This window comes from Anomaloglossus baeobatrachus, chromosome 4 (genome assembly GCF_048569485.1).
Source record: "Anomaloglossus baeobatrachus isolate aAnoBae1 chromosome 4, aAnoBae1.hap1, whole genome shotgun sequence".
In the NCBI taxonomy this organism is placed as follows: Eukaryota; Metazoa; Chordata; class Amphibia; order Anura; family Aromobatidae; genus Anomaloglossus; species Anomaloglossus baeobatrachus.
In genome coordinates, this window is record NC_134356.1 from 373,158,147 (window position 1) to 373,184,187 (window position 26,041).

At 40.4% G+C, this 26,041-nt stretch overlaps 1 protein-coding gene across 4 annotated transcripts in view; it reads left to right on the forward strand.

The window, feature by feature from the left end:
- The window catches only part of RELN (reelin), a 906,715-nt gene that overhangs the window by 746,659 nt on the left and 134,015 nt on the right, over nucleotides 1–26,041 (forward strand). For all 4 annotated transcript variants that reach the window (XM_075345182.1, XM_075345183.1, XM_075345181.1 and 1 more), the window contains 4 exons: nucleotides 5,991–6,067; nucleotides 16,740–16,898; nucleotides 19,558–19,746; nucleotides 22,035–22,308. In XM_075345182.1, coding sequence (XP_075201297.1) covers nucleotides 5,991–6,067; nucleotides 16,740–16,898; nucleotides 19,558–19,746; nucleotides 22,035–22,308 — 699 coding nt within the window. The remainder of the gene's footprint in view (nucleotides 1–5,990; nucleotides 6,068–16,739; nucleotides 16,899–19,557; nucleotides 19,747–22,034; nucleotides 22,309–26,041) is intronic.

Below are 26,041 nucleotides of genomic sequence, written 5' to 3' on the forward strand. Positions count from 1 at the left end.
GGATACACAGTTTTCTCCTAAATATTGCTAAGCAAGTTGGTGGTCACTTTATTGGTCTTCCTTATTTACTCTAAAACCTATTAAAGAAGAAGCGAACTCTTTGTTAATAGGCATAGAATATTATACAAAGATCACATATTGACTTTACTGGTATTTTAGAGAAGTGTATTTAATCATTAGAAAACAGTTTTTACTTGAAATATCAAATCTGTTTATAAATAATGTCATTCCCTGATATGTGAACTAAACTTGACCTCTTTATAGGACACATATTTGTTTATTGATTATCTTCAAACTGTAAGATATTGACAATGTTAGAAATTAGGCTTCACAAGGAAAGTACTTGTTCTGTAACAATGTTTAGGAATCAATAGCAAGTTAGAGATGGGCTTCTGATAATATACAGTAAAAGTAATGGATGCCTGGATAACTTTGAGGATAAACTTCAAATCTAATATATAAATCTGAGTGTACGTATTTGTGTGTGTATGTATGTATGTATGTATGTATGTATGTATGTATGTATTTATGTGTATGTCCGCTAAAGGAATCCGCACCGCCACATTTACAATCACAACATTTTGCTCAGCCACCACATTTGACTCAGGGAACGTCATAGACTATGTTTTGAGGGGAAATTTTAACCCCGCACTTTACAGTTTTGCACCCAAAAAAAGCTTACCTACTGTTTGGATGAGTTCAGTAATATATTGGCTGTTTTGACAGCCTGGATATTTATCAGATGGCCTATAGCAACTAATCACAGTTCTTCTTCTATTTTGCTACAGGTCATTAATAGGAGCTTGGATTGGTTGCTACGAAGGACATTCTTAGTATAAGACATCTTATAAGTCAGTTAATATGATTTTGGTAGGGAGAGTGGCAGAGAGACTAAGAGAGAGAGTGGGAGATAAGGAGAGTGGGGGAGAGAGAGAGAGGGAGAGACAGAGAGAGAGTGTGAGACAGAGAGAGAAAGACTTAGGGGTACTTTGCACACTACGACATTGCAAGCTGATGCTTGCGATGCCGAGCGAGATAGTCTCCGCCCCCGTCGCAGCAGCGATATCATGGTGATAGCTGCCGTAGCGAACATTATCGCTACAGCAGCTTCACATGGACTTACCTGCCCTGCGACGTCGCTCTGGCTGGCGACCCACCTCCTTCCTAAGGGGGCGGGTCGTGCGGCATCACAGCGACGTCACACAGCAGGCGGCCAATAGAAGTGGAGGGGCGGAGAAGAACGGGACGTAAACATCCCGCCCACCTCCTTCATTCCTCATTGCAGCCGGGACGCAGGTAAGGTGATGTTCCTCGCTCCTGCGGCTTCACACACAGCGATGTGTGCTGCCTGCTGGAACGATAAACAACATCGTACCGACACTGCTGCAAAATTATGGAAATGTCGGACCCTATACCGATCATACGATAACGACGCTTTTGCACTCGTTAATCGTATGTAAAATGATTCACATTCTGCGATGTCGACAGCAACGCCGGATGTGCGTCACTTTCGATTTGACCCCACCGACATCGCACCTGCAATGTCGCAACGTGCAAAGTACCCCTTAGTTAATAACCCGGGCAACGCTGGGTACTACAGCTTGTCAATGGAATAAAGCTAAAATCAATTACCATTTTTCTGTATTGTACTGTAGGCTTGTAGTTGACAGAGAAGGCCTGTAAATGAGAGGTTGAGGCATAGATAAGGTTAACGGCAATGACTCTTGAAAATAATTATTATATTCTATCAAGTCAATGAGCTTAAAAGTTATTTCTTTATTAGAAAAACAAAAATAATAAAGACCTCTAATGCTGTGTGCACGCGTTGTGTTTTTGTCACGTTTTCTTCTGCACAGTTTTGTCACAAAACCCCAGGGATTTTCCAATGTGAGCAAAGTGAATGGGAATCCTGATGTGTTATGCACGTGTTGCTTATTTTCTTCTTGCAGATTTGGCTCAGATATAATCTTCGGCATGTCAATTCTTTCTGCACTTTTGCTGTAGATTTTACCGATACTAATGAGTGGGGAAAAATCTGCACCAAAAACGCATGTAAAAAAAACCACATAAAAAACGCACCTATTTTACTCTGCGTTTCTCCTGCCAAGAGATGCAGGAATGGTGCAGAAATTTCTGCACCAAATGCTTAACGTGTGCACATACATTAAATTTAATTATGTGGATGGAATGTTACCCCAGTTTCATAAGCTACTAGCTAGGCAGTATTTCCCCAATATTTTCAAAGTCACTGATGTTCATGAACTTGCAACATTACTGAGATTTATGGAACAGTGTTTTTAAAAATCTAAATTAGACTGACTGATAGTTTTAATATAAAAGCTCTTTTCAAATTTAGTGCTACTTATAAAAAATAGCAGAAAAGGTAAGATTGGTTCAAACCCCTCCTGTCCTACAAAAGTACACAGCAGAGGAACACTAATTTAAACATAAAACAGTTTTATTAGGTTAGGCAAATTTTTGTAAAACTCAATAGATAGATAGATATGGGATTTTAGGTAATCCTCTGATGAGTTTGATGCGAGTAACAAGTATTATTGAAAATCAATGAGCGGCCTATTTGGGTCTCCGCCAACATACAGCAGCCATAAACAGAGCATTTACGGTGGGAGGGTGGGCGAAATTTTTTTTGGGTGGGGGGGTCACACTACGGAGAAGAACATTGTTTTATCCCCTGGGAGAGCCAGTCAGAGACTGTGAATGGCTTTTCCTGGGGTACCTGCGCAAATCATGCAGTGAAACAAGCCTGTGCGCTGTGGCCGTTGTTTCATGGACAAAATATCTGAGCACCCGTGATAGTCAGCCGTGCTCCGCGAGTACCTGAGCACCTCGATGCTCGATCAATTAACGAGCACGTTTGCCCATCACTAGTGACAACATTTTAGATCTGAAGTGTTAACTGTCAGAACCAGAATGCATGCTACCTCCACTTATTTTTTAATCTGAATGGTTTGGTTCTTGCAGGGAGGCTTTGCATCCCCTTTACCCTGGTAAAGTGGGTGATAGATAGATAAAAAACATGAGATATCCACCAAACGCATGGTGCTGTAGTCTTTTACATTTTCCTTTTTTTTTGATAGATTCAAATTCTTTTTGTTTATCTTTCATACAAAATGTAAAATTGTTTAAAGAAGCTATAAATTTTGTGTTGCACTATCTATCTTGCAGAAGACAGGAAGCTATGAGGCAGGAGAGCTCTGGCCGTGTGCTGTCCCATGCTGAAAGCAGACACAGCTTTGTCGTGAATTAGAAAAGCTTAGAGAAGCGGCTCTCACCACCGGCTATTTCAGGAAAAAGGCACTATACTTTGGTCACAGGACGCAGACAGAGACATCAGTAAAAGAGCTATAGCTGTTTCGCTTGAGTACACGCTTCTTCCGGCTCATACATCATCACTAGTACTTACCTGTTACGGTTCCCGTTTCTGGGGATCTGCGTGTCTCCTTATCCTTTGCTGTGGTCTAGCTTTGCTATATCTTGGTCCCAGGTCTGTGTGGCGCTGGAGACTATGTTCTGATTCCATGCTACTGAGCATGTGCGAGCGCTGGAGACTTAGTCCTATCTTGCAGCCACTGCACATGTGCGGGTGACATGATCGCTGACACGAGGTCACATGTCTCTGACACATTCTAAGTCGATTGGCCGCTGGTCATGTGCTTATGACGCTTTGCTCTGTGATAGGCCAGCGTGACGTCATTGCTGACGATTCTCGCAGCGGATTGGCTGGTGTCCTCCATCTTGGATGAGGCACAGAGTCTATATAAGACCCTGACGCATGCTTCTCGGCTCTCAGTCCTCTTGGTTCCTGCATAGGAGTAGACGTTCTGTGCATGTCCCTTGCGGCACTTATTGTCTATCTAGGTGAGCATTATTGGTAGGGTAACGCTCTTGTACCTTGCAGCTTATGCTGTGGTCCATATCCTCGCACCTTAGTGGAGCGGACATAGGCAGGTGCTTGCTGCTGCACATGGTCTGACTGGGCCTTGTGGTTCTACTCTGAGGTGAGCGCTATCGGTAGGGTAGCGCTCCTGTACCTTTCAGCCGTACTGTTGTCCGTGTCCTTGCACCTTAGTGGAGCGGACATAGGTAGGTCAGGTGGTCGTTGCCTTCTAGGGTAACGCTCCACTACGCTGCCTCCTGCAGCAGTCCGTATCCTCGCACACTAGGGGAGCGGTCATAGGCAGGAGTTTCAAGCTAGCAGCATTGCTGCTGTCCGTATCCTTGCACCACAAGTGGAGCGGACATAGGTAGGTGCCATATTACACACACTACACTTAGTCTCTGTGACTGTTAACTGAGACAGGTGCTTTCACGCTCACAGATTGTGAGACTTCTTTGCACTTTTATGTTGTATTCCTCACTCTTTTGCATTTCCACTCCTATGTTATGCTAAGAGGTAGTCGCTGTGACTTAAACAGTATACGCCGCTATTGGCCTTGGTGACACTGTGACGTAACAGTGTCAGTACCGCTTTGGTGGTACAGGTTTCCCCTATCCTCTGCCCTACTCTGCAGCAGAGCTCTGTACGGTGGACCCTGACTGTCGGATAGCCTTCCATTCCCTTATTATCTGACAGCCCCCGTAACACTTATCCTTCTTTTATACTGGATATCCCAGCCACATTATCTAAATTTATTAATACAAAATCAAACCAAAAACGGATACAGGTGAAACACATAAAATATATACAAACTAAAAACAAGAGATGCTAATGTATGCTATTTTACAGAAATGGGCTAAGATAATTACAATCATTTAACATCATGGTTCCCAAAGCCTCAGTCATCTGAATAAAATATATTGACTTTCTAAGTAGCTTGTTGTGTCTATCTCCACATTCTTTAGGTATTTGTTCAAATAGCAATCCCAAAAATCACATGCAAGACCCCAAGAATTAAAAGGGTTTGTGCATACTGCAACTAGTGATGTATGAGCCGGATTAAGCTTGTACTCAACTATAGCTCTTTTCACTGATGTCTTTGGCTGCAGGCTGCAGCTGAGACCAAAATAAAGTGCCTTTTTACCGATATAGCCGTTGGTGAGAGCTACTTCTTTAAAAAATTTTCAAATTCATGATCTACTTGAATAAGGCTGAGTACCGTAAAATACGCCTATTTTAACCAAGTTATTTTTTGTTAGATCCATTTTTTACTTTTGTGGTAGTAGTGCTGCTGTTCCTTTTCTTTTTCATTCTTAGGCACCTTTGTCTCTGTAGTATCAGAGCACTGCCCCTTCACACGTCAGTGATTCTGGTACGTATGTGACAGTTTTTATACATACCAGAATCACGGACATATGCAGACACATAATAATCAATGGGTCTGCGCACACATCAGTGATTTTTTTACTTACGTGTTTCCGTGCGGCGTACATGTGTGTCTGTGTGCTCCACGTGGAGACAGTCTGTTTTTTTCTGGCATCACTGATATCCCACAGACCACACTGTGATCCGTGAAACACGTACCAGAAAAATCATGTACGTCTAAAATAAAAAGCTTTTTAAACTCCCCTTCTCCAGCGACGCAGTTTCCGGCTACTGCTGTCTGATGCTAATAAATCTCATGAATATGCAGTTATGCACTGCACAGCCGACCTGGAAGTAGCTGCAGCGGGGGGACTGTGGTGGCCAGAGACAGCATCCAGGAGAGTTCAACACCATGGACAGCAGGAGCGTGTGCAGGTGAGTATAATAAGTGCCTGATCTCCGTGTATTATCACTGAGAGCTCACGGAGATCACACGTGTGCCCAAATCACAGCACACGGAGGCACATAGGTAAATTTAACACATCAGTGAAAAGCACAAACGTTTTTCACTGACATGTGAAGGGGGTCTAGCACAGGGAAACTGAAGCTGGCTATAATAATAGGTAAATTTTAAAGTTGCTTGTTTATACAAGAATTAAAGAATTACTCTGAATTACTATAAAACCACAACATATATTCTCTCTTTATTGTACTTGATTCTTTACAGATTACTTCAATTTTACATACAGATTGGAAGTAAGAATGGTGGCTCTTCTTGTAACAAACCAAAGTCAAGAAATGAAGGTAAATATTTTATTACAGGTCTTGATTTTTTGTGCTTTTACATGGCTACACAACATGATGTCACTATAATGTTATGTCCTACACATTTTACTTACCGTAATTACATTTGGATCAAAGTTTGTATTGTGCTGTACAGTATAAGGAGTTGACATGGCCTTCCTCACCACTATGATTATGATAGCCTGAGAATTGTGTTCGTATAACAATTTCTTATTGAGTGAAATGCTAAATAAATTAATCATAGGCCTAAAGAGGTATTGTTTATCCTTGCAGAGATCTGGAACTGGTATTGAAACTTAAGGGGGATTTCACTGCATGATAATCGGGAATATGTTTGTTTCCTCATAATTGTGCAATGTAAGCAGGCTGCCGATTAGCCAACAGATGACTAAAATGCTTATTTGTCTGGTGAAATAATTTTTTGGTTTGCCTAAAAGACCATCATTCTCAGCAGCTCATTGTCCAGTGTAAACCATTCTTGTGCTGTCAAGAAGAATGGCAGCCAATGCACACAAAACAATTTACTAATGATCATTCTCTGAGTATTTGAAGCACAGTCTGCCTGTCTAAATAGGAGATGAAATAGCTGCTGACCTGTTACCATCACACATTGGGTGATATAAATGCACTTTTCATGACCAGGCAAAATGTTCGAAGGAAATAAACTGTTGTCTGCCGATAGATGTCTTCTTCTTTTAGAGAAGACTCGGGTTTATCTAAATGACCTTTAATGGCCTCACTTAGTGAGGTAGATTCTCTAAGCCACAGGTTAGGATGAGCAGAACAGACGGAAGGCAATGATGCAGCGGAGCCAGTTTTGACAGACGGCATGTGGATCAACTAGCAGAGTATGCAAGATGATAGACAAATAAGTGGAGCATCATATAAAGCATATCTCAGTGTGCAGATACTCACAGGAATTGTAAATATGTAGGCTAAATGGAATCATATGCTTTGTTATAGTAAGATCACAGACGTCCATGCTAGCATCATGTGACGCACGTTACGCAAATCTGAAATGGTGGCTTTTAAAAAGGTCAAGAAGCCTGAATTTCAATATCATCAGAAGGAGTGTTGTTTCAAGCTTGTGGAAAAGTACAAACAATGGACAGTAGAAAATTGGAAATAGGTGATTTGGAGGAATGAGACGAAAGTTAATAGACTAAGCTCTGATGAGTACAAATGGGTCTGGAAAAAATAAGGGAAAAAGAAGCTAACAGATTGAGAAATTGGAGGAACTGTCAAGTTTGGTGGAGGAAGCCTGATCATATGGGGTTGTTTCACAGCCAAAGGCATAGGATACTTGATCAGAATTGATAGTGGTCTCATTACTGAGCTATATGTGAGTATCCTACAAGACAAGTTACTTTGTAAATTCGAGTACTATTGGTAGGAAAAGGATGACTTAGCGTTACTGCAGGACAACGACAAGAAGCATACAATGAGATTGGTGAAGAAATGGCTAAGTGACAATGAAGTAGAAAGGCTGAATTGGCATGCCTATGGGGAAAAACAGATTCCTGTAAAATATTTTGCAGGATACTGTAATTCCTCAAGGTGACCTATTGTGACTGATGCAAAACAATGCAAGTGTGAAAGTAGCATAACACAGCCGACATCTTACTATGTGTAAGCCTTTTCCACACCTTGCTGACCCCAGCGCTGAGGTACATCTATGTCATTTTGCACTAAGGAGTTCAAAAGACTTTGGGTGACGATATGAATGGTGCTTGTCGAAATACCACTCTAATCCATCAGAGAGTGGCACAAGAGTGAGCCAGCCATAGTGAAAAGAAGCAAAACCTAAAACCTAGTGCTGGAGCTGGGACAAGTGAATAATACAATCTTTGTTGCTGAAAAACTCATGAAAAGATGGGAGATTAGGTTATAAAGTCATTATCTGCAGGATAGCTCATTATTATAATCATAATAAATCCTAAGCGTTCATACTTGCACATAGAGTATATAGAACAAGATAATGTGATGAATTCTTAAAACTGGTTTACGCAGTATCTTTATTTTCTAAATATTTGTAAATGTTTATTTTGGGAAATAGCCCAGCTACCATTTCAGGAATATATATTTCAATGATTATATTATTTTGTAACATTTTTTCTTTTTATTGAAATAAAAAATGGTCCGTGTGAACATACCTTAAAGCATAAACAACATAAAAAGAATTTTGATTATTAGTATTAGCTGCAATTTTAAGTTCTTTTAGCTGCTTAAAATTGCTTGCTAAAAATGCTTACATAAGTCAGACAAGAATGAAGAAGTATATGCTTTTAGTTTGAATCGTCTCATACATTGCTTTCTGAGATACCCATTAACTCCACATGGGTTCCTACTTAGAAGATGGAGTGACCTCTCTTGATGCAGCGATGTTAACAGCCACAAACAGACACCACAGAGATTTTGTCTAACAAAAGAAGACAAACAGGACTTCTAAGCAAACCCTTCTATCTGTGAATTGCTTTGTTACATGCATAATTTGCATCCCACAAGTGCCTTTTCTCTTTTGTCTGTAAATAATGGATATAAAATGTAAAACATTAAACAAAGTAAGTTTCCATCTTATGTATAGTTACTGCAAGTCATTTGTTAAAATACCTTGAGAACGTATTGATACCATGTGAATGTTTCCACATATTTTCACATTACAGCCACTAACTTAAATGGATTATATTGGGATTTTATGTGATTTACCAACACAAAGTGGCAAGTATTTGTGCAGTTTAAATGGAAATGGTTCATTGTTTTCTAAATATTTAGAAACTATAAACCGGAAAATTGTGACGTGCATTTGTTTTCAGCCCCCCCAAGTCAATACTTTGTAGGACCACCTTTTGCAACAATTACTGCTGCAAGTTTTTTTGCGGTATGGATCTACCAGCTTTGCACATCTAGATGCAGTAAGTTTTGCTCATTCTTTGCCAAATAGCTCTAGCTCAATGAGATTGGATGGAGGCTTCTGTGAACAGCAATTTTCAAGACTTGCACAGTCTGGGTCATTCAAACACATGAATATGCTTTGATCTAAACCATTACATTGTAGCTGTGGCAGTATGTTTAGTATTGTCTTGCTGGAAGTTGAACCTACCTTTAGTATCAAATGTTTAGCAGCCTCTATAAGGTTTTATTCTAGAATAGCCCTGTACTTAGCTCCAGCCATCTTCCCATCAACTATGACCAGCTTCTTTGTCCCTGGTTAAGAAAAGCATCCCCACAGTATTATGTTGCCACAATCATGTTTGATGATGGTGATGGTGTTTTCAATGTGATGTACAGTGTTAGTCCTCCAACACACATAGCATTTAGACCAACAAGTTCTACTTTGTTCTCACCTGAACAGAGCACCTTCTTCCACATGCTGCCTGTGTTCCTACATGGGATGTAGAAGGTGGTGATCTAAACAGATGTGACCAAACTAGAACTTTTTAGGCAAAAGACAAAATGCTGTGTGTGGTGGAAAACTTACACATGGTGAAAACACCATCCCCACTGGTAAAGATGATGGTGGCAGCATGATGCTGGGAGGATGATTTTCTTTAGCAGGGCCAGGGAAGCTGGTCTGACTTGATGGGAAGATGGATAGAGCTAAATGAAATGCAGAAGCAATCAATCAGAACAGTTATAAAGTCCCTTTTTTGGACTAATAAAATCAGTATAAAAAAAGTTTAAAAAAAATCTTAAATTTGAAATCCCCCCTTTTGCTCCATTGAAAATAAAACTATAATAAAAAAGATACACATTTGGTATTGCTGCTTGCAGAAATGCCTGATCTATCAAAATATAAAAACAATTAATCTGATCGCTAAGTGGTGTAGCGAGAAACAAATTCCAAACGCCAAAATTACTTTTTTTTTAAGTCATCACAACATTGCATTAAAGTGCAATAACAGACAATCAAAACATCGCAACTATGCAAAAATGGTTTAATTAACCCCTTAAGGACGAAGCCAGTTTTGTACTTAATGACCAGGCCATTTTTTGCAATTCTGACCAGTGTCACTTTATGAGGTCATAACTCTGGAACGCTTCAACGGATCCCGGTGATTCTGACATTGTTTTTTCGTGACATATTGTACTTCATGATAGTTATAAATTTAGAACGATATTTTTTGCTTTTATTTGTGAAAAAATCGGAAATTTGATGAAAATTTTGAAAATTTTGCAATTTTCAAACTTTTAATTTTTATGCCCTTAACCCAGAGAGTTATGTCACACAAAACAGTTAATAAATAACATTTCCCACATGTCTACTTTACATTAGCGCAATTTCTGAAACAAAATGTTTTGGGGTTAGGAAGTTAGAAGGGGTCAAAGTTCATCAGCAATTTCCCATTTTTTCAACAAAATTCACAAAACCATTTTTTTTGGGGACCACATCACATTTGAAGTGACTTTGAGAGGCCTAAGTGACAGAAAATACCTAAAAGTGACACCATTCTCAAAACAGCACGCCTCAAAGTACTCAAAACCACATCCAAGAAGTTTATTAACCCTTCAGGTGCTTCACAGGAACTAAAGCAAAGTGGAATGAAAAAAAGCAAAAAATAAAATTTTACCTAAAATGTTGCTCTACCCCAAATTTATTCACTTTTAGAAGAAATAACACAACAAAATGAACCCCAAAACTTGTTACCCACTTTCTTATGAACGCGCCAATACCCCACATGTGGTCAGAAACCTTTGTTTGGACAAATGGGAGGGCTCGGAACAGAAGGAGCAATATTTGAATTTTGGAAAGCAAATTTGGCTGAAATAGATTGCGGGCACCATGTTGCATTTACATGTCCGCCAAGGTACCTAAACAGCAGAAACCCCTTACAAGTGACACCATTTTGGAAACTAGACCCCTTAAGGCTTCTATCTAGGGGTATAGTGAGCATTTTGGATCCACAGGTACTTCACAGATTTTGATAACGTTACGTTGTCACATTGAAAATTTTCATTTTTTTCTCAAAAATGTTGCTTTAGCATCAATTTTTTCACTTTTTCAAGAGGTAATTCCAAAAATGTGACCCCAATGTTTGTTACCCACTTTTTTATGAGCGCGGTGATACCTCACTTGTGGTCTGAAACCTTTGTTTGGAGAAATGGGAGGGCTTGGAACGGAAGGAGCAATATTTGAATTTTGGAAAGGAAATTTGGCTGAAAAAGATTGCGGGCACCATGTCGCATTTGGAGGACCCCTAAGGTACGTAAACAGCAAAAAAACACCACAAGTGACCCCATATTGGAAACTAGGCCCCTCAAGGAATTTATCTTGATGTTTGGTGAGTACCCTGAACCCCCAGGTGCTTTACAGAAGTTTATAACGTTGAGCCATGAAAATAAAAAAATAAAATTTTACCACAAAATTGTTACTTCAACCAGGTAGCTTTTTTTTTCACAAGGGTAACAGGAAAAAAATCACCATGAAATTTATTGCGCAATTTCTCCTGAGTCTGTTGATATCTTGTATGTGGTGGAAATCAACTGTTTGGGCACACTACAGGGCTCAGAAGAGAAGGAGTGCAATTTGACTGCAAAATTGGCTGGAATCAATAGCGGACGCCATGTTGCATTAGGAGAACCCCTGAGGTGCCTAAGCAGTGGAGGTCCCCCACAAGTGACCCCATTCTGGAAATAAGACCCCTCAAGGCTTTAATCTAGGTGTATATTGAGCATTTTGAATCCACGAATACTTCACAGAATTTGATAAGCTTAGGTTGCCATATTGAAATTTTCATTTTTTTCACAAAAATGTTGATTTAGCGACACATTTTTCACTTTTTCAAGAGGCAACAACAAAACGTGTACCCCACAGGTTGTTATCTAATTTCTTGTGAGCGCAGGGATACCACACATGTGGCCAAAAACCTTTGTTTGGATAAATGGGAGGGCTTGGAATGGAAGGAGCACCATTTGAATTTTGGAAAAGTTGAAGTAAATTGCGCGCACCATGTCACATTAGCAGGGCCCCTTGGGCACCTATACATCAGAAACCCCCCACAAGTGACCTCATTTTGGAAACTGGACCCCTCAAGGATTTTATTCAGGAGTATAGTAAACATTTTGAATCCACAGGTACTTCACAAAACTGTTGCTGTAGCAAAAAATTTCTCACTGTTAAGGGGGCTTTACACGCTGCGACATCGCTAATGCGGAGTCGTTAGGGTCACGGAATTGGTGACGCACATCCGGCCGCATTAGCGATGTTGCTGCGTGTGACACCGATGAGCGATTTTGCATCGTTGCAAAAACGTGCAAAATCGCTCATCGGTGACATGGGGGTCCATTCTCGATTATCGTTACTGCAGCAGTAACGATGTAGTTCGTCGCTCCTGCGGCAGCACACATCGCTATGTGTGACGCCGCAGGAACGAGGAAGCTCCCCTTACCTGCCTCCCGGCCGCTATGACGAAGGAAGGAGGTGGGCGGGATGTTCCGGCCACTCATCTCCGCCCCTCCGCTTCTATTGGGCGGCCGCTCAGTGACGTCACTGTGACGCCACACGGACCGCCCCCTTAGAAAGGAGGCGGTTTGCCGGTCACAGCGACGTCGCCGGGCAGGTAAGTATGTGTGACGCATCTGCGCGATGTTGTGCGGCACGGGCAGCGATTGCCCGTGTCGCACAACAGATGGGGGCGGGTACCCACGCTAGCGATATCGGGACCGATATCGCAGCGTGTAAAGTAGCCTTTAGGCTATGTGGCCATGATCCAGCGACACGGCGTCTAGTACCCAGTGTCAGCCTCCTGCAGAAATGTGAGTGTTGTCCACGGGAGAACGCAGCTGCCCATGCCCACGATTTGGGTTCAGGCTGCTGTGGACTTTAGTTCTATTCTACTTGCAAAGAACACTCATCTCCGCAGCATAAATTGACATCCTGAGGCTCGGGAAGCTGCGCCACAGGTCGATTTATGCTGCGGAGAAAAGAAACACAGTGGGCACGGGATTTCTAAAAATCCTGCCACTGTGCTTCTACTGCACAACGCAGCGTTATGGACGCAGGGAAAACACTCTGCGCCCAAAATGTTGCAAACCGTGATTGTGGGCACACAGCGTAAAATGCTACAATGGATGAATGGATAGATGTCAAACATATATAACGTCCCACCCCCCTGCATATTCTAAGCTGGCGCCCTTTAGTGCCTTTCATGTGACACTAAAGGATGCCTAGCCTTGTATTTAGCCCAAAAAAAAAAAAAGAATTAAAATAAATGACGTGGGGTCCCCCCTATTTTTGATAGCCAGCTAGGGTAAAGCAGACAGCTGTAGCCTGCAAACCACAGCTGACAGTTTCATCTTGTCTGGTGATCAATTTGGAGGGCTCCCCAAGCTGTTTTTTTTTTTTAATTATTTATAAATAAATAATTAAAAAAAAAAACAAACGTGGGGTCCCCCCAAATTAGATCACCAGCCAAGGTGAAGCTGACAGCTGGGGTCTGGTATTCTCAGGATGGGAAGAGCCACTGTTATTGGACTCTTCCCAGCCTAAAAATAGCAGGCCGCAGCCGCCCCAGAAGTGGCGCATCCATTAGATGCGCCAATTCTGGCGCTTCGCCCCAGCTCATCCCGCGCCCTGGTGCGTTGGCTAACGGGGTAATGAATGGGGTTGATACCAGGTGTGTAATGTCACCTGGCATCAAGCCCAGCAATTAGTTATGTCACGGCGTCTATCAGATACCCGACATAACGAATTGACAGTAATAAAAAAAAAATTGACAACAAAAAAAAAATTTATTTGAAAAAACACTCCCCCAAACATTCCCTGATTGACCAATTTATTGAAAAGAAAAAAAAAAATCCACAATAATCCATTTGGATGTCCCACGTCGCCTCTGGACCTTCTAGAATATGGGGGACACGTTCAGGGAACGTATCCCCCATTTTCTAGGAGGGCAGACCCTCCATTTGAGGAGAGTGGGTGCAAAGAATCTGCACCCACCCTCCCTGGGTCACAGCTGCAGAGTGCGAGCAGCCAGCGTCCTGAACACAGGAAGCTGACAGCTGCGCTCTGCTCATGTGACCGGAGTCTGCTGAGAAGGAGCCGGAGGAGGGGGCCGCGGGGGATCAGAGCTGCAACAGGTATGTATGACACCGGGGGACACCGGGGAACACCAGGGGGGGGGTAGGGGGGATCCCGGCAGGGCCTGGGGAGCAGGTTTCTGTCGTATGTGTTATGGCACATATGACAGAAACCATAGGAACAGTGGAAATGCGGCCGGCGCGCTGCTGTGATCGCCGGTGCGCGCGGCCATCTTGGATTTTCGGGAGGGGGTTGGGGGTCGGGGGGGGCACTTTGGGGACACCGGGGGACCGGAGGGAACCGGGAAAAAGATTTATCTCCCATCTGGCATGTTTGATCATGCCAGATGGGAGATAAATCATTTTTTACCGGCGCGGTCATTTACTATAACTTGATGATCGGTATACGGTGTATACCGGTCATCAGGTGAGCGGGGACCGGAAAAACCGGCCCGAATCATGATCTCCAGGGTCTCAGCTACCCCCGGCAGCTGAGACCCCGGAAATTTTCTGACTCTGGGGGGCGCTAGACCCTTTTTTCCGACCGCTGTTAAAAAGCGGCGGATCGGAAAAAGTACCCTTATTTACCGCCGTTAAAAGGCGTATCGGCGGTCGTAAAGGGGTTAAACATGCCACTCAAGACGAAAAACATAAACCATAACTGTGCCTCAGATCCCAAAAACTTAGAACACTACGGGTATCGGAAAATCGCGACATTTATTTTTATAAATTTCTGAATTTTTCTTCACCACTTAGATAAAAATAAAACTATACATGTTGGTATTTATGAACTCATAGCAACCTGGGGAATCATAATCCCAGGTCAGATTTTCAAAATAGTGAACACTGTAAATAAAATCCCCCAAAATAATCGCGCAATTGCAAAATGAAAACGGAAAATTCTCCAGGGTGAAGGGGTTAAAGTACAGTATTGTCCGAATGTGATGTGAAGAGGACCATCCACTAATTTTTTAGCATATAAACTATTTATCAATCTGCCCAGCTTCTCCAGCTCTGAAATATTCTGCCCATATATAGGGCTACAATTACAATGTCAGGTTTCCTTTAAATAAAAATACAGTTTATAACTCTTTCAGCTTTGCTTGAATATTTTTTACATTTACTAAAATCTCTTTCAAAATGTAATTTTTCCATTGACAAAGATATACCATCACCTGTTGATCTGAGGAATTTGACTGTCAGGGCACTGATCAATCCTCAGAAGGAAAGAACTGCCGCTCTAGTAACATTTTCAAAGTGTTTTTCAATATATGCGGGCTCAAGGGCCACATGCAGCCAACTATTTTTCATTTAAACTGAGCTGCGTTGCCGTTCCCTTCACAGCATGGCAGGCAGTGTCACTATGTGCGAAAAAAGTCAGAGGCTTCTACTGTTTTGTTCTGTAAATCATTGTATTCCCAGAGGCCAGCTACTAATCAATATGTGATAGTGTTATGTTAGGATATGACAACATTATGTGATAGGACTAACACATTACTGCTTTTTTAATGGTAAGTCATTGTTTCATAATTTTTTAAGGTTTAAAGAAGACTAAAAGGGGTTTTCCCACCAACAGTGTTCATTTTAAAGTTCAAATTGTCTCTTCAGGGAGGAAGGAGACAAACTCCAGTGCCACCTATTGGAAGTAGCAATCCTAAAAGTCAAAAGTGGCTCTTTAACAAGCCTTTTCAAATGACCTAGGATTTATGGCAGATCAGGCATCCCACTTAAGCTTATCATAAAGCCAGATCAGATCTCATACTTTGCACTGACGAGGGACAATCATCTCGAAACACCATGTCTGCAAATTAAGGTTCTAATCTGGCATAAATCCTAGGTCATTTGAAAAGGCTTGTTAGAGAGCCACTTTTGACTTTTAGGATTACTACTTCCAATAGGTGGCACTAGAGTTAATCTCCTTCCTCCCTGAAGAGACAATTTGAATGTTTCCCAGAGGAGCATTGCAGCTATAAGACCCCTCACCACTGACAGCCAGATTGGTTTGTCAGTCTCCGCAAGGAGAAACGTTCTCCCCTTAGACCACATTTTAAAGTTGAGTTTAATCATTAGATCTTAGAAGAAGGTACAATTGGATGTTTTAAATAAATAAATATGCTAAATATTTTGTTCTTGGTGATGCACCTTCAGTACTGATGCCTGGCCTGTTTATAAAGCAATAAACCTATATCTGCAGGTTAGTAGCATTATCTAACCTGACAGGCTCCCTTTCATGAGAACCTATCACTCTATTCATCCTGCTCAAACTATGGGTCACATGTATCAGAACCTTGGTGCATGATTGCTGCCAATGCGTTTCAGGAAAAAAATTGTTTTAAGAACCTGCCGAGAACCATAGGCAGAGAATAGTTTGATGTCACCTCTGGCTGGATTCTCCTATATTCCTCTAGTTGATTGACAGGCTTCTCCCATGTGTGCACTTAGTTAAACACCTGTCACTGAAGCAGTGTTGGGAAAAGCCGGCTGGGCTGGCAGTGCCAAACTCTTCAAACCATATTTTCTCTGAAATTACACAGCGTTTAGGCATCATGAATCAGCTGACAAGGTCCCTTTAATGCGGAATTTACAGGAATTGTATACTTTTTGTGTATTTATTTTCAACTTTGTCAATTTCATTCTTTCAATGCCACTCTTTTAGGTATAGTTGTCCAGTACACCAATGACAATGGCATCAGTTGGAATTTGTTGAGAGAACTAGATTTCCTTTCCTATCTGGATCCACAAATAATTTCTATTGAGTTACCTCGTAATGCCAAGACATCTTCCACTGCTTTTAGATGGTGGCAACCCCAGCATGGTAGGTTTAATTAAAGAACTTCCATAAGAATTAATATAATGCAGCCAAATTACACTTGTCTTATAATACCACAGACAGTAACATTTGTAAACTGGACTTGCTGTATAAATAGAGAGCAAACTTTAAGATAAAGCAGGGTCATTGTTACTAAAGTTTTAGTATAATTAAAAAAAATGCATATTTTTACTTTTGAGCTGACTATTAAAAACAATGTGTCTTGCTTTATGGTGTCAAGTAAAATCAAAAACACTAACCTCTGATTGTCACACCCGGTCAGCGTAGGGGTAATTATACAAACACTATTTGCCCAAAGGGCAACAAGAGGTACCCTAACTAAAGACCTAATCAAATAAACTTTATTACATTATATAAATGGACAAGGATTAAAATTGGCAGGTGGGAGGCCAATTCCGTATAAGATAAGTGCGGACTGCCAATTTTAATCCTTGTCCATTTATATAATGTAATAAAGTTTATTTGATTAGGTCTTTAGTTAGGGTACCTCTTGTTGCCCTTTGGGCAAATAGTGTAAGTAAAATCAAAGGATCCAACTAATACTTAGTGCTTGGCCAAGTAAGTTTAAAGAGGTGGTCCAGCACTTCAAATGTATTTTCTAAATATCTATCCTTACCTCCTAACCACTTTCGTAATTATTTTTTTTTTATTTTACAATTCCCTTCACTTCTCCCTAATTAGCTATGTATGTTTTTTTTTTTTCACTGTACTTCATATAACTTTTCATTTGAAAGGAGCCTTCTGGTGACATTCTGTTTCTAGGAGGCTCGATGGACGTTGCGGAAAGTGAGTGCAGCCCCAGCCTCCTGTGACACCATGCTTCAGACTCCTCTCAAACAAAACATCACAGGAAGTGCATTAAAGAAAGACCTTTAGAGATTAGCTAGATAGAGAGAAGTATAGGTATGTGTATAAGAAAGATAATTCCAAAAGTGGCTCTGGGGTAAGTTAGATAATAGGTGTTGAACCACCTCTATAACTACCTGCTTTCTTCCTATGGGATGACAGCTATGTTTTCTTAGGGGTTTGTGGTTTTCTTCTTTTTAACTACTGTTAGTTATTGCTTTTTTGTGTGTTTTATTTCTTTTTTGTTTTGTTTTGTTTTTTTATTTGGTCATTATAAATAAAGCTAATATTAAACCTATGTGACAACTGTGAAAGAGCACATATTTGTTAATAGCGTATACATTTTTGGTTTTAATCACAAAAATAGTTCATATCATGGGAAATATTGATCCCATTCTGGTCTGGTTACTGTTGCAACCAGTCACTAAATGCAGTGCACAGAAACAGAGGCACTTGTATCTTAAAGGGGTTTTCCTATGAACAAAGTTATTATTAAAGTTCATTTTAATGAATAGATCTTATAATAATAAGTTCTACAATTGGATGAGTTTAAACAAAAAAATGTTCCCATGCTGAGATAATCTTATAAATGTCCCCTGCTATGTATTGTATAATGGTCGTGTCTGACCGTACAGGGACATTGTCTCATCATACCACAGCTCCTGAGCAGGTGAGAAAGCAAAAGAGTGTATAGACATTACAGCTCTGGATCACGGCTGATTCTTTTTGTGATGTAAAACATTTCCCTGCCTGTTGTTTTTAAAAAATATGATCCGATTATGTCCCACTCCCTGTACGGTCAGACACGGCCATTACACAGTACATAGCAGGAGCACATTTATAAGATTATCTCGGCACAGGAACATTTTTTTAACACATGCAATTTTGGAAATTATTCTAAGATCTATTCATTAAAATTAACTTTGTTCTTGTGAAAACCTTTTCGATATCGTCACGGGATTATTGAATGAGTACATTTTATTTTCTATGTTTAGATTGTGCTGGGCTGTTTGTGTTAAGTATAGCCAGCACAGTGGATAACTAGTGATGAGCGAATGTATTTGTCACTATTCGCAGAATAGTACGGTATTCGGGGTATTCGTTATATAGCGAGTAACGGTGTATTCACCTCGCTATATTCGTATGTCCCGAGTATAGCGAATACGAATATTACGATACTCACTCATCTCTAAGGATAACCCCTATCATGTTTTTTTTTGTTGACATAAATTGCGGTGTTGTAACATTTTATCTACAAGATCTCTGTGGCTGCAGCTAAAGGGCTGGTGTTCGTTTACATATGTTTGCTAATACAAATGGAATATATACATAGATCCATAGAATGATATCATACAAGAATTGGCCATGATATGTTTGGAAACAATGTGCTTAAGAAGCTTTGAGCTCCAAAATCAGTGCTCATAAAAAGAAATTTAGCACTAAATTTATTAGCACATTAGAGCTGTGCATATGCTGTATTAAGTCAGGTTTATATAATATAGTAAAACTTCTTTAATTAATACATCTGCAGTAAAAACTTTGGTTCTGTGCACAGCATTATCTTTATATGCTTACTTCTGAAAACTGATATATTCCATAGTAATAGAAATGTTAATGACTACCTTTAACTTATGTATTAGTTTATACAATACAAATATGTTGCTGATACATTTTGTCAACAGTTATTGTAATTGCTAAAGTACACAGTGAGTCTAATATATTTTTTTAGTAAGCAATGATGACTTACTCTTTGCTATGCATCTTGGGCTTGAATAATTTGTCATTTTACCTGTTCCAGGGACACAGTCTGGTCAGTGGGCACTAGATGATGTCCTCATTGGAATGAATGACAGCTCTCGAGCAGGATTTCAAGATAGATTTGATGGTTCTGTTAACCTCCAAGCAAACTGGTATAGAATCCAAGGAGGTCAAGTAGACATTGACTGTCTCTCTATGGATACTGCCCTTGTGTTTACAGAAAATATAGGTATGTGTTTTTATATATATATTTAGCATAAGTTCATTCATTTCTGCTTTATAATATTTTAGCGATATACTTACATGCAATGTACACTGGAATGTTTGCCTAAAGAGACAAAAATAGTGAGTCAGAGAGTAATATGACTTAAAACAAACATGTAAGGCTCTTTACAAGTGTCCACTGGAGAGACTTTGATGGAAACCACCATTGTTGTCCCTTATGTAGCAGACCCGGCACTTTCATTTTTTTGTTGCGAGCAGCACAACAGAATTAGAAAAAAGTTGTCAACAGAGCCTAAGTCATAATTACAGAGGCGTAGCTAGAGGTTTAGCTCAGGAAGGGGGCGATACATCAGAGTAGGCGCCTATACCAGGTAACCCTGATTACAACTATGGTGGCGCACTTGAGTTGTGGGTATATGGGAACCTCAGCAGATCACCATGTTGTTGCTGAAAATAAATCACTATACAAAGAAAAACCAACATTGGTATTACCACTATTTAGTGTCCATATAGAAGTAGATATCAGCCTGTAGAATATATAAGAGATTACAGTACAGTTATAGATAGCGAGTTGTGACGTTCTTTCTTATGGAGTCCTTTACTTTTCCCCTCTGTTCCATCTTGCCTAAACAACCATAACATCTTTTTTCCAGCCAGGACTCAACTGCAGAGATTACAAAGGACACATTTGACTTCTCACGTTTTTGACACCGTCCCATCTATTCCCAGCTTGACCTGCAAAAACTCCTCATCCTCCTCATACCCCAATACTGAGCCACTGCTGTCGTATGTGTTCGTATTACTGCACCTGCTGTGTGACATAATAATGCCCACCAGTATGCCTTTTTAAAAAGTAAAATTCTTCCCTCTAGATGGTAAAATTGCCCCCTAGAATATAGTAATGCCCCGTTCAAGTGCCATAGAAAACATTGTTCACATTTTCTCCTTAGAAAGGGATAATTCCCCATGTATACCTTTGACAGGTACAATACTTTGAGTGCCCAAATAATGCTTCATAAGTGCCAATATTACATATAATAATGTCATGTGCAGCTCCCCTATATACAGTATGACCATCCCACAGCTCCCCTATAGATAGTACAATGGGCCAAAAGCTCCCCTATACACAGTATGGTGGGCCCTCAGCTCCTTTATATACAGTAAGATGAGCCCCAAATATATCATGCTAGGAACAGGGAAGTACCAAGCAAATTACGAAAGAGAAGGGAAACCCTGTGTCTATGGAAGGGGGAGATGGTGACCCCTGACCAAGCCTACTGCTGGGCCCTGGTTTCCCTCATCACACTAGATAGGTTTCGCACCTATGCGCCAAGCTGGATAACTGACCCTGGCTGACCCTGAAATAGGCCCTAGGTAGTGAGCGGATGGGATGAGCCCTTAGTCAACGCCACTAACCATTAAAGAAGACACAGAGATTACACACAGGGGGAAAGTGAACGAATAACGTATCTCCAGAATGACTCAAGAAGAGGAACTGCAACAACCACAAAGATTCTCCATAATTATGCAAGCCGACTGCTTGCATTGAAGACTTGTTAAGGGTATAAGAGTTATCACCAGCATTGAGTAATAGGAAGTAAAGGTATATAAAGACACCAAGGGAAGTGCTGATAAAAAGCAGCTGAAGTGCTGAGGAACTCTGCAGGGTCCTAAAGGGAAAGGGATAAAAACCAAGCATAAACCATGAGATCATGAAGATATATACAAGTGTGCAACAAAGAACCAACCTGTCTGCATTTTCCCAACCACTGGAATGGCGCCAAAGACCCGACGCTCGCGTTTTGGCGTGGAAACCTTCATTCATGGTTATATTGTTTATAATATATCTATGTGGACCACCAACATACTAAGTGATCTGTTATATTTATGTCTCCCTTTCCGCTAGTCTGAGGCACCTTTCTTCCTATGTGCTCATTGTTATTTCTTTATTTTTTGCTAAATATTTTTAAATATATTCAATAAATTGAGATTTTATTACTCTTTGGCTAATTAATCTTTGGCTAATTAATGATTTTTTCGTGGGTCTGATAAGTACGTTATGTAGTAAATACATATAGAATTATGGTAGATGTCCTAAATGTACTCATTTTTCACATCTTGCACATTTGGGCATATATAGTTATTCGGTAAATTTAAACATTAAAGATGCATGCTATGTGCAATGATAAGCTGACTACAATATTTTTAAGCCTCATGTCTATATGCTGGATTTATCTTATGGCAGACATATAGATAATTAGTAACCAAAAGATTCTTTATGTTGTATTACAGGAAAACCTCGGTATGCTGAAACATGGGATTTTCATGTTATGCCATCTACTTCTTTACAGTTTGAGTTGAGCATGGGATGTAATAAGCCATTTAGTGATTCCCACACAATCCAGTTGCAATACTCACTAAATAATGGAAGAGATTGGCACCAGGTTACTGAGGAGTGTGTGCCCCCCAGCATTGGCTGTCTGCATTACACTGAAAGCTCTGTGTACTCTTCTGAAAGATTCCAAACCTGGAAAAGAGTTACTGTATACCTCCCACCTTCTACAATGTAAGTTTAAAGGTTTTAAAAAATGTGCTTTGTTAGATAGGAACAACACAATATAAGTGATTATTTGTATATCTCAATAGTATCTGTAAGAAGTGGTGAAATGTGTCTCTGGGGATCAATGTTTTATTAACCAAGTGACTTTAATATTACAAAATCTAGACAGTTGTTTGCTCTTTGCTGTCTGACAGCTTCATTTCAAAATGGCCCAGAGATTGGGAGCAATAGAACAAAAAACACTGAGAATTAATTTTATTTACAGTAAGTAAGTTTTTAAAATTAATTTTCCAAAACTTGAATTACTGCATGGAGGGATAATGGGTTTTTATTTTAATAATTGTTGCAAATATGTATGTATCTATATATACAGTCATATGAAAAAGTTTGGGCACCCCTATTAATGTTAACCTTTTTTCTTTATAACAAATTGGGTTTTTGCAACAGCTATTTCAGTTTCATATATCTAATAACTGATAGACTGAGTAATATTTCTGGATTGAAATGAGGTTTATTGTACTAACAGAAAATGTGCAATCCGCATTTAAACAAAATTTGACCGGTGCAAAAGTATGGGCACCTCAATATAAAAGTGACATTAATATTTTGTAGATCCTCCTTTTGCAAAAAATAACAGCCTCTAGTCACTTCCTGTAGCTTTTAATGAGTTCCTGGATCCTGGATGAAGGTATATTTGACCATTCCTGTTTACAAAACAATTCCAGTTCAGTTAAGTTTGATGGTCGCCGAGGATGGACAGCACGCTTCAAATCATCCCACAGATTTTCAATGACATTCAGGTCTGGGGACTGGGATGGCCATTCCAGAACATTGTAATTGTTCCTCTGCATGAATGCCTGAGTAGATTTGGAGCGGTGTTTTGGATCATTGTCTTGCTGAAATATCCATCCCCTGCGTAACTTCGTCACTGATTCTTGCACATTATTGTCAAGAATCTGCTGATACCGAGTTGAATCCATGCGACCCTCAACTTTAACAAGATTCCCGATGCCGGCATTGGCCACACAGCCCCAAAGCATGATGGAACCTCCACCAAATTTTACTGTGGGTAGCAAGTGCTTTTCTTGGAATGCCGCGTTTTTTTGCCTCCATGCATAACGCCTTTTTGTATGACCAAACAACTCAATCTTTGTTTCATCAGTCCACAGGACCTTCTTCCAAAATGTAACTGGCTTGTCTAAATGTGCTTTTGCCTACCTCAGGCGACTCTGTTTGTGGCATGCTTGCAGAAACAGCTTCTTTCGCATCACTCTCCCATACAGCTTCTTCTTGTGCAACGTGCGCTGTATTGTTGACTGATGCACATTGACACCATCTGCAGCAAGGTGAAGCTGCAGGTCTTTGGAGGTGGTCCGTTGATTGTTCTTGACTGTTCTCACCATTCTTCTTCTCTGCCTTTCTGATATTTTTCTTGGCCTGCCACTTCTGGGCTTAACAAGAACTGTACCTGTGTTCTTCCATTTCCTTACTATGTTCCTCACAGTGGAAACTGACAGTTTAAATCTCTGAGACAGCTTTTTGTATCCTTCCCCTAAACAACTATGTTGAATAATCTTTGTTTTCAGATCATTTGAGAGTTGTTTTGAGGAGCCCATGATGCCACCCTTCGTAGGAGATTCAAATAGGAGAACAACTTGCAAGTGGCCACCTTAAATACCTTTTCTCATGATTGGATACACCTGCCTATGAAGTGCAAAGCTCTAAAATGCTCGAGTGCTCGATACTCAAATCGAGCTGGTCAGACACTTGGACTGGCTCCATTCAAGTAACGAGTATAATGGAAGTAATTGGAAAAAGCAAGCATTTTCTGGGAGAGCCTACCAAGGGGGGCTAGTGGGGCAGGAAAATCATTGCAATCGATAGAAACAGCCCACAAATGGAATGGGAACAACATGGTGTAGACACCAGGGTGCATCTCTGACTCACAGGTCACTACTTGGACCAATGTTGTCAGAGTATTACTTTATGTTTATGGACTGACAACAAAACATACAAAAAAGAAGATAAAATTAATTTTACAGGAAAAAATGTTAGGAAACATTCTTTCCTGTGTAATGAATTGTACATAAGACAAAATTAAAAATAGGAAAAAAAATGCATCCTCCACCCCTTAATAGCCAAACCATCTCTCATCATATTCCCACTTGCCTATGACTACAGTAGATGACATAGTAGATGTGGAAATAAATCTAATAATTGTAACATTTTACTACCTTATCTTGGTATGTGGTGTGTGTGACATGGCCGACACATCCTGTTTAATTTATGGAGGGACTCTGAAACTCACAATACCTATGCAGACAATGCCAGAACTGCCACAAATTAGAAGTAACAGGCCTCATACACATTCTGTTAAAATTGTTATGTACTGGGACTCCTAGACTCATAAAACCTATGCACTAGGTGCAAGGGATGCCAAAAATTAGAAGGGACTGCAATACACCCTGGCAAACAAGTAGAGGATGACCGCAGAAACCATTTTTTTTCTCCATTTTTACAGACTTAGACTTCTAGACTGGTAAAGCCTATGTAATATCTGCAAAGGCTGAAAAAACATTTACCCCTGGGGAGTATATATCTGTATATCTAAGAGGATTATAGAGGTAGGCCTCATACACATGTTGAAAAATTATGAAGAAGGGCATCATACACACCCTGGAAAATTTAGAGCGCATGATGACTCTAAAAATTACGAGTGAAGGCTGCTTGTTTACCTTCTTAAGATTTGTAGCAATGGCCTCCTGATGACCCTTTAAAAATTATGAGTGTGAGCTGCCTCTTTACTCTCTTAAAATTTGGATCAAGGGCCACCTGATGACCCTATAAAAATTTTGAGAGAAGGCCGTCTGTTTACCCTCTTAAAATCTGAACGAGGGCCACCTGATTACCCTCTTAAAATTTGTAGCGAGGGCTGCCTGTTTACCCTCAAAAATTTGGAGCAAGGGCAATCTGATGACCATCTAAAAATTATGCGGTCTGCCTGTTTACTCACTTAAAATTTGGAGCAAGGGCTGCTTAATGATAATGAGCCTCTAAAACATTTGAGCAAGGGCCATCTGTTTACCCTGTTAGAGCAAAGACCCTCTAGTAATTTTGAGTGTGAACCACATGATGACCCTGTTAATATGGTGGTGGAGGACAAAAAAAGGAAGAATCCAAGAACCATATCGCCCTTTTTTGGGTGGGAAGGCTATGCATGGGATTACAACAGAACAAAAGGAACATTGGTTTTAGGTTTCGTTGCTGTTATCTGGTAGGGTTGAGAAGTCTGGGTCAATCCAGGCCTTGCTCATTTTGATAAGAATCAGTTTGTCAACATTTTCAGTTGACAGTTGATGTACCTATCCTTTATTATGCCCCTGGCGGTACTATGAAACTGCTCTGACAAAATGCTTGCGACAAGGCAGACCAGCACCTCCAAGGCATAGAAGGAACAGTTCATGCCACATGGTTACCCAATAGTTGTAAGGTACAGAGGACGATGGTATGGTTGGCTAGGTACTCTTTATCATAGTCAAAAAAAATTCACTCCTTGTCAGACTATTGCGCGCATCAGCGCCTGATCGCTGCCAGGGTCTAATGAAATTGTCCCAGACCTTTGATAGTGTTTCTCTCCTTCTGTTGGAGCTGGTGTGTGTCTCCCTCATCTCTCCTCTTGGTTGTCAAAGGAACTATGATCTCTGCTGCCAGCGTTGTCAGATGGGAATTTTTGTAGTAA